The sequence below is a fragment of the Homarus americanus genome, unplaced genomic scaffold, assembly GCF_018991925.1.
Source record: "Homarus americanus isolate GMGI-L3 unplaced genomic scaffold, GMGI_Hamer_2.0 scaffold31037, whole genome shotgun sequence".
Lineage (NCBI taxonomy): Eukaryota > Metazoa > Arthropoda > Malacostraca > Decapoda > Nephropidae > Homarus > Homarus americanus.
The window spans coordinates 3366154-3375952 of NW_024722227.1; the positions used below are offsets into that span (position 1 = coordinate 3366154).

Here is a 9799-nt window from a genome sequence, read left to right on the forward strand (position 1 = left end):
TGTAGATTTATGAGAAGGTGTATCTATCTTTGTGTTACTCTACCTCCTTGTTTATAAAAAAAAATCTATGGGTAGACTTATTTTTGGGGGGTCCTTTTTTGGTAAACGTAGAATTATGGAATAAACAGTCGTACACAGATGTTGTCGCTGTGAGTGTAAATACAGTAGAGGAATAAATCTTTTGTGTGAGGCGGTCAGGCATACGATAACTATAATGTATAATTATAATTTATAACAATTACAATCTTTTATATAATTGGTAAATAATATTAATTGACTATATATACAATGGAAATATAACAATTGTAATTAGTTAAGTTTAAAGGTCACTGATAAGTGATAGTCAATAGATGTTGTAATCTGTGGGAGGCAAGTAGGTGAGGTGTCCCAGGGTGGCGGGAAAATGCAGGTGTGGGCAAGCGGCGGGAAAATGCAGGTGTGGTTGTTACTCAGACTATAAATGGGAAAGAACCGTGTGGGGGCAGTTGTACATAACTGTTAACTCTCACTGCGTCTGCGCCTCCTCCTGCGTACTCACCATGGAGGCGTTTACTACCACCTTACTTCTCCTTGGTATTTACTTCTTCGTCTGTGTGTTGTGGGATGAGTGAGTAAGTTAAAAAGCGAAATTATCTCTCCAGTCATTTATTGTGAGGGTTTTTGTGCCTCCAAACTAAGGTAGAATAGTTGGGTTTTTGTTATATATGGGTTAGGTTAGGTTAGGTTAGGTTAGGTTGACTGAAACTAATTCGTATATTAATCAAGATAGAGAAAAAGCTTAAAACAGGTAAGATTAATAAGTTTGAGCAGATGAAACTTCCAAATTATCGGGTGTCATCGGGAAAATCGGATGACTTAGCAGTTCTCCCTTCACCCAATTTTCCCCCTGACTGGAGATGTGAAACAGCATTTGGCCGATTCACTTAATCAATTGCTGAAAGATGACAGTCTCAGACAGGTGGCAAATAACTGTACGACTGCTTGAAAATCCAGTAACTGTATGACTGCTTCCGTATTGTATCTGTACTTGTATCTACACCTGAACCCGCAGCTACACCTGAACCTGTACCTACTCCTGTAATTTTATATACGTACACTTATACTTACATGTGGTTTTGATAACATAAAGGTTCTCCCCACAGAGGAGCAGCTGTGTGTCTGGCCTCCCCTGGCTCTCATCTTCGCTAACACACAACAGATCACCGTACTGTTGCTGCCTTCACCGTATAATAACAGAGAGGCTGTTCCCACCACCTAGAGCGACCTTTGAACTTCCGTTGTGCTGCAGGTGGCCGGGCGGATATTGAGCCCATAGTCTTTTCATTCCACTCTTTTCTGATGAAATTTTCGTTAAATGTATTTAATTAATTGTGAAATAATTTATCGATAATATAATACACAACATTTGCCTTACAAGCAAATGACTTAGGATTCAATTCCAGCGTGGAGTAGAGGAGACGGTTACCTTGTGCACTTACCAATACACGTTTGATTACATTACCTGCTGGTGATGGAACAACCCTTCAGTGATTTATTGTACTGTCTCAGTGGTTAGGTGAAGTTAATAATTTATATTTTGTAACAGATGTAGCTAGGTGTATGGTATAGCTGTATTTCAGGTATGTGTGTGTGTGTGTGTGTGTCTGTGTGTCTGTGTGTGTGTGTGTCTGTGTGTCTGTGTGTGTGTGTGTGTGTGTGTGTCTGTGTGTGTGTTTGTGTGTGTTTTATCAGATAACACTGAAGAAATAATTCAATATATTATCACTGAAAATGTGGTCCTGGCATTGTGAAGTTGGAAAAGTTAGTAGCCACCTGATTTCATTATATTCCTCCACCTTGGTACTCACCCACCACCGTGTTCAACTCGTCCCTCCCTAAGCCTGCTCGCCGCCCTACACACAAGTGGGTGACCGCTGCCTCTTCATCGATAACGTGCTGTCAGGGAACTGGACTGAGCTGACCGCCGTATGTCAAGACTTAGGGGGAGAACTGGTCGACCTCCATGATGCTAACCTTTTGGCTTACATTGTCGAACATTTGTATGAAACTGGTAAGTGTGTTGACCACCTCCACACCTCCACACCCACAGTTCAACATTTGCATCATTTGGTCACCTCCATCACGACAATAGATCAGTAGTATGATTACTTTACTAAGAGTATAAGTTAACTCACACAATACTAAACAATTAGTAATGCCATAACTATAGAACATAAGAATGGAGGAAACTGCAGCGGGCCTATTGCCCCATACTGGGCAGTCCCATCTACACCCAACCCCTATTGCTCATATAAGCATCTAACCTATGTTTGAAGCTATTCAGCGTATTCGAGTTAATGATGATATTTGGTAACTTGTTCCATTCATCCACTACTCTGTTTCCAAACCAGTGTAATTTATGTATTTTAGGGAACTTATCCAGTTTAAATATCAAAATAATTAATTAAAAGTCAAGACAAACTAACCTACATTACATTATCATTGCTAGTAAACAAACACTAACACAATACACACCACTGTCTACGTTACCTCGATTTAATGTTTTACATTGTGTTGTGGTGGCAGGGAGGAGTGATGTGAGCTACTGGGTAGGAGCCACGGACCAGGCGGTGGAGGGGCAGTGGAATTGGTTGACGGGTGCACCTGTCCACATGAACACTCCACTGTGGGGTGACCTCAAAGACGGAGTCCAACAGCCCACAGGTGGAGCTAAGGAGAACTGCGCCGTACTCCTGAAGGAAGACTACTACTTCATGCATGACGCCCCCTGCTCTAACCCGCACTCTCTCATCTGCCAACAAACTCGTGAGTTCTCAACGCTGTATGACTGACTGATCGGTTACTCTGTTATTTCTGACTCTTCACTCTATGTAAAGAATGTAACTTACTCTGATATACACGCACACACACCTAACCAGACTTATCATTACTAACCTGGGTTAGGATGATCACTGACCTGGGCTAGGATGATCACTGACCTGGGCTAGGATGATCACTGACCTGGGCTAGGATGATCACTACGACAGCAGTAAAATATAATTGCACGAGGTTGTATTAAATTGGAGTCTATTTTTTTTACTTTAATACAAGACAATTTTTCTCCATATGAATGTTCATCAAGTGTTTATCAAGCATATACCAAGTGTATATTAAATGCTTATTAAGTGTTTAGCAATGTTTATCCTGTTATTCTTGAGTTACACTGTCAGGGATAATTTGTATCCTGAATCATAAAGTGTCAGTGGAGCCCCATAACACCTACACTTGACTTACTGTGATTAAAGGAGCACTCTCTTGGCAGCAGACAGCCTCCTACAGGACCCAGCACTCAGCACCACCAGAGGACGACCTTCAGTAGGTAAGTTGCTTGTTACTATTATACTGTACTGGGTTTTTTTTACAGTCCCAGAACGCTGATGGTTTAGTTCATGTTGTTTGTGTGTGTGTGTGTGTGTGTGTGTGTGTGTGTGTGTGTGTAATATACATTGGCCTATTCATATTTATGGATTAGAATTTTAAAATTGCTATAATCTGAGATAACCAAAACAAATGAAAAAAATTGCATGTCTAACCTTTTAATACCGCCAGAGTGCCCACATCCCTACGAGGTCATTGGTGGTCGATGTCTCTTCGTCAACGTGCCCAGCTCCGGCACCTGGGAAGAACAGCGGCGCTTCTGTGAGCTGCTACACGGTGGTCATATGATCAAGCTGGACGATGCTAACGTTCTCGGTGCCTTGTTCGACTACCTTCATGCCCATGGTGAGAATCTGACTAACATATACTGTTAAAATTCACAAGAGTAGGTTTTCACATCGCTTTAACACACTCATTAGATACCTGCTGTTGCTCCCACATTACCTTATACCTCTTTACCGCGAGTACCGAATACCTGCTAAAGCTCTTATTACAGGTGTCCACAGTTATATAATTTATATTCATGATATCTGTTCAACATGTAAACACTGAACACTGACTGTGACTATAAACCGTAGTTACTTATTTAGTGATTTTGCGTTGTTGTTATGTATATTAATATGAAAAGTCACTTGAGAGAAAGGGACATACGACTCATCTCTTCTTTCTTGACAAATAGGAGAAGACATAAGACATAGTCACCATTTGATTTACTCTCGTTACTCCTTTATCGTTTACCCTGCCGAGACTACTAACAGTAACATCCACATGGCGTTATTGATGGTAGGTGACGGATCTTGACCCTGTAATTATAGTGTCAGGAGGTTATGTACCCTTGAGCTGCAGCAGATTCAGGTATATACGAAGCTGTAGTGTTGTAATAACCTGTGTGAGTGTATGGGAGGAAGTGTAAGTGTGTGTGTGTGTGTGTGTGTGTGTGTGTGTGTGTGTGTGTGTGTGTGTGTGTGTGTGTGGCAATATAATATATTTTGACAAACTTCAAATTCATTTCTGGTGTTTTATCCTGTTTTCATTACAGACTTGACTAGCTCCTACGTATACATCGGAGGGTCGGACAGTAAGAAAGAAGGTGACTGGCGCTGGCTGGACGGGACGCCTGTACGTATGGGCACTCCATTCTGGGGGGCTCAAGGCTCGAGTCCCCAAGAACCACAAGGGGGAACCTCACAAAACTGTAGTTCTCTTATCAATACTGATCACTTCTTTTTACATGACCTTGAATGCGACAGCCTCGTCGGTGTGATATGTGAACACTGAGATGAACTTTCTCCAAAACACAAAGATTTTAATATTTCACATTGTAATCGATTTTTTTTATTTATTTTTTTAACATGACCTACAAAATGTGTCCTAGATTTTAGTATTGGATCCATAACGGCACAAGGCTCCTTCACCTCGTCTAGGAACACTTACCTGATTCTCATGAACAGGTAGATGAAGACTGTTGGCCAACTCAACAGTAATATAGTATATCTCCCTGTAATAAATAAAAAAGTAAAATAGTTAATCTTTTAGTATCACTTCTAACAAATCTCAGGCCAGGTTATTATATTCGTAAGTTGATTCAGTCAAAATAAAAGTATTACAGAGTTTTAAATAAGAAACAATTAAGGTTGAGTTTGACTAAAAAAAAAAAAGTCACAACTCTTATAAAGGTAATGAAAGTGAAGTGACATATCATTCCTGAGGGTTGGCGACCACGGCCCTCGACTCCTGCTGTCTCACCAAATATTGTATCACTCTGGCTACTCTAATGTAATCCCTGAGAACTATACTTTTGTCTGTAAACAATTTAGTTATTTAAAAATACTAAAACAGCAAGACAGTTTATACACGAAATTTTCTTTTGTTATATAATTAAGACAAATTTTATATAGTTCATTAATATAAGGACTGATGGTAGCAGATATTGGGGTAATCTAATTATCATATAAATAAGATGGTAAGGTTTCTCTCCCTCTCACAGCGCCTGACGAAACAAATAAAAGTTCTCCCCCAGTAAATCGCATAAAACCAATTCTCTCATTATGTCGACTACATAGGCCGTTGACATTACTGTAGGGAGACACGAGACTAAAGCCAGGTCCTCTACAGTGTGTTTGGTGTATACCTTAACAAGAGCTGATGGCCGGCAGCACAAGTCACCCAGCGAAACATAAAACTCCTACAGGAAAACTTTAGCCAAGACACACAGAGGAAGACACAGGTAGGGCAGATCATTATATGTATCAGGTATATATAGAACCCCATGAGAGAGAGAGAGAGAGAGAGAGAGAGAGAGAGGGGGGGGGGTTCTACTGTGACCAATACAAGAAATACAACATAAAATGAGAAAGAACGTCCGTGTGTTTGTTTGACGAGAGGAAGTGAATGATCTGAGTACACCATCACAGGGCATCACTGAACATCTCTCTCACAACAACTTAATTCCTCTGATACTTCATGACAATTATAGACTAACAATACAAGATCGATGTATTTTTTTTTTGGTCCATTACATTTCGTTGTTTGTTTATGTAAGACAATAAATCAGAAAACTCTGGGTAATTTAGAAGTTTAATATTAAACTTTAATTTAGATCTAGTAACTGTGAACACTACTTCCCTAACCTGGATAAATGAACCTCCTAAATGAGCTGCTGTAGGGAGAGTGCAGTAGCGTCGCCCCAAGCCACAGTCAGGGAACAGTGTAGTACATTACAGTGAAACAGCCGTAGAACTCACTCACTCACTCACTCGCGTTGACGTTGTGTAGTTTTCCACATTACGTCAATATAATTATCACACACCTACAGAAAAAGTGGACACACACACACACACACACACACACACACACACACACACACACACACACACACACACACACACACACACACACACACACACACACACACACACACACACACACACACACACACACACACACACACACACACACATACATACATACATACATACATACATACATACATACATACATATACATACATACATACATACATACATACATACATACATACATACATACATACATGTACATACATACATACACACACACACACACACACACATACATACATACATACATACATACATACATATACATACACACACACACACACACACACACACACACACACACACACACACACACACACACACACACACACACACTGGCAACAGAACGCTATGCCAAGGCGTGGTAACGTGAGCACATACTTCATATTGAGCGTAATATTGTTACCGCGTCGTCGTCCAGCAGATCAATGAAGATTTATATGACGTAATTACAATATATAAAGCCGTGGCCATCTGTCATTATTACATGTCAAAAGTATGAAAACGCGGACCACCTCTCACAGTGTACCGCCACCACCTAACACTTTGCTGCTGCTAATAATAATAATAATAATAATAATAATAATAATAATAATAATAATAATAATAATAATAATATCTGTAATAGTAATACTGATAATAATAATAATCTCAAATATCTTATAATACTGACCTTAAATAATAATATAAATAAAACTATCTAAAAGAACTCACTAATAAAAAACAACTAACTAATGATAAAAAAGAATTAAATCAATTTGAAGGAATTGAGGATGTCGTCTCCTGCGTAAATTACCTTACCTGTAAATACCTGTAATAACTGTTACATATAAACGAATAAAATACTAGGAACCAGGTATTGTAGACAGGTATTCTATTATTTTCATATAATTAAATAAATATCGACTGGTAAGGTGTACAGTACTATAGAGAAATTCAAAGATGAGATTAATGTGTCTTGTAGAAATCTTCTTTTACTTGCGTCTCTCTCCAAACTTAGCCTCTTTTAAGATAGGAACCCACCCATCCACTGTATACTCTTAACAACCCGGAACCACCACTGCTGATCAATACATGAATTATACCTGTGTGTGTGTCTAGGTGCTCTGTTATTAATCTCCTTATAACCGTTTTCATCGGCGGCCAAACATGATCAGGACACGTCGGGAGATTGATGGCGAGCTAGCAGGCAACCCACATGAAACACACACAGATACGCTCTCCCACACACACACACACACAGAGCGGCAAAGTGTGTGTGATGATTGTGATGTAAAGGTCCTGATACTTGCCTCAAGCTACGGGTTCGATCCCTGTACAGGTTGTGAAATTTTGAGAATGTTTCTTTATGCCATTTGCTTCTGTCTTCTCATTAGTAATTTGGAAATTGGATAAAATCTGGTGTTAGACTGTGTTCCGGTGTAATGGTTCGTCAGTGCAGTTGGGGATATGTCCGCTCTTCTTGGGTCATGCAGCTGTACCTCAGGGTGTGGGTGTTCTGTTGACGACAGTTGCTACACTTTAAATTTATGTCATAGGGCCGACCGACCAGCCCCAAGCTGGAGGGGCAACAATTATTGTGTTTGTGAGGGAGGTGGTGAGGGAGGAGGTGAGGGAGGTGGTGAGGGAGGAGGTGAGGGAGCAGGTGAGGGAGGTGGTGAGGGAGGTGGTGAGGGAGGAGGTGAGGGAGGTGGTGAGGGAGGTGGTGTAACATATATTTCTTCTTATGCTTTTATATGATGATATATAAATATATATATATATAAATACACGGCAGGAGGGAAGATATAACAATGAAGAACACCAAATACAACACAGGTGATCAGTAATAAGGAAGAGATAACATAACAGGTGAGATAAGGTTGTCGAGGCAGGTGGTCGGGGTGTGTCTCTGGGACCATTACCTGTCCTGTGCGGGAGTTATTAATGGAAACAACTTCACGCTCCGCCCCAGCAGGTAGGTCACGGCCCACCAAATATTGACTCACACACAAACACAAACACTCCCTAGCTGCTCTGTGTGAGTCCACTTGTGTGCAGTACCTCTTGATATATATACCAGCACCAGCGTATGGATAAACAGCAACATATATATTCGGTAAAATTTCAACAATATATTTTATCATCAGAACTAAGCATGAAATAAAGTGCAATGACATGATTAAAAACTTAATGACAAAAATTAATTACAACATTGCTAACACTCAAAACTAAAACACAGAGCAAACCGTCAAGCCTCAGAACCTTAGACCAAAGAGTTGTGTGTCCAGGACTGGCTGCGTGGGGAGCGACTCTGCTGTGACCCTCGTCATATCAACGGGACAAGTGGTGGGGATGGTGAAATATGCCTTATTTATAGGATGATCAGAGAACATTTTACAAAAGTGGTTTAAATATATTGGTTGAATTTCTGATAAACTGCAATCCTCAGTTATTTATTTATTCACGAGTATTCGCTGTAATGTGATGTACTGTATGTTGGTCAGACTTACTCCAAGGATTAAATACGACTAAAAAAACACTGAAAAATTCCCTGTTTATCTCACGTTATTAAAGACCTTTAAGATAATTGTTGCTAACTGTTAACAAACGGCAAAATATACTGTGTTAAGATTATTTAATGTTTACTTATCATTTAATCTAAGGACCGTACATGTAAATTGTGTAAATGTACTATGTACCGTACATGTACACTCTTGTTGTACATTACTCTCTGGAACACAGTATGAAGTATTGTGACAACACTCAGAGCATGATGGTGTGTTGCTCTCCTTACCAGATACTTATGTTAGAGATACGAGTAATTTAGTGGGTTTCCTCAAGATGTTTCGTTTCTGCATCTGCCTTCCACGTGTATACCACTCCAGTTACGATTGCATAAATGAAAGAGTTCTCTCATCCATATCGAATCCCATGAATCATCCATGCTCCGAGACCCTCTAACTAAAGGAGAATACTTATTGCTGTCTGTAAGGATAAGGCTTTGATTAAAATTGACACGTCCAAAGAATAGATGAGACATATCACAATCTCTGATTATTTCACTCAACCCTTGTGCCACATGTTGGTTCTCTCCCGTAAATACATAATACTTGGGAAACGTCCTGTTTACTCCTCAAAAAATACTTTCCTACTGTATGTCATAGACCTTGGGGCAGTGTACAACAAACTGTTTACTACGTTTTCGGTATATACTAGGAGAGTTGGGGCAAAGGTGCTGTAATCAGTTTGTGAATGTGTCAATTTATCCGTCAGAGTGCGGCAGGGCAGGCCAAGGTCACAGACAGCTCTGACAGGCGGATGTAACTCAATAAATCTTGACTGGAGAGTTAAGAGTTGAGGGGAAGAAATGAACCAAGACACAAGATAAATGATCAAGATACTTGTTCATACTTCTCATCAGTCATAAGACACTGAGGGTTTTTTTTTTTCTCCTAAGGACTTGTCGCCGTGATGACTCAATCCCGCCGAAGGTGAAGGTGTATCTCGCGTGACCAGACATACTACCACCTGGAGACGCCCGG

At 40.1% G+C, this 9799-nt stretch overlaps 1 protein-coding gene across 2 annotated transcripts; it reads left to right on the forward strand.

Moving 5' to 3' along the window:
• The first annotated feature begins 473 nt into the window (after nucleotides 1-473).
• On the forward strand, nucleotides 474-4945 carry LOC121862296 (C-type mannose receptor 2-like). Of its 2 annotated transcripts, none has more exons than XM_042360432.1 (6): nucleotides 474-573; nucleotides 1880-2050; nucleotides 2566-2805; nucleotides 3302-3358; nucleotides 3589-3762; nucleotides 4457-4945. In XM_042360432.1, exons 1-6 carry the CDS (start codon nucleotides 540-542, stop codon nucleotides 4693-4695), a joined length of 915 nt encoding a protein of 304 aa, XP_042216366.1. In that variant the 5' UTR covers nucleotides 474-539; the 3' UTR covers nucleotides 4696-4945. The 2 variants fall into 2 exon arrangements, with proteins under 2 accessions (XP_042216366.1, XP_042216367.1); XM_042360433.1 differs by having other exon boundaries at nucleotides 3305-3358.
• Nucleotides 4946-9799: the final 4854 nt, after the last annotated feature.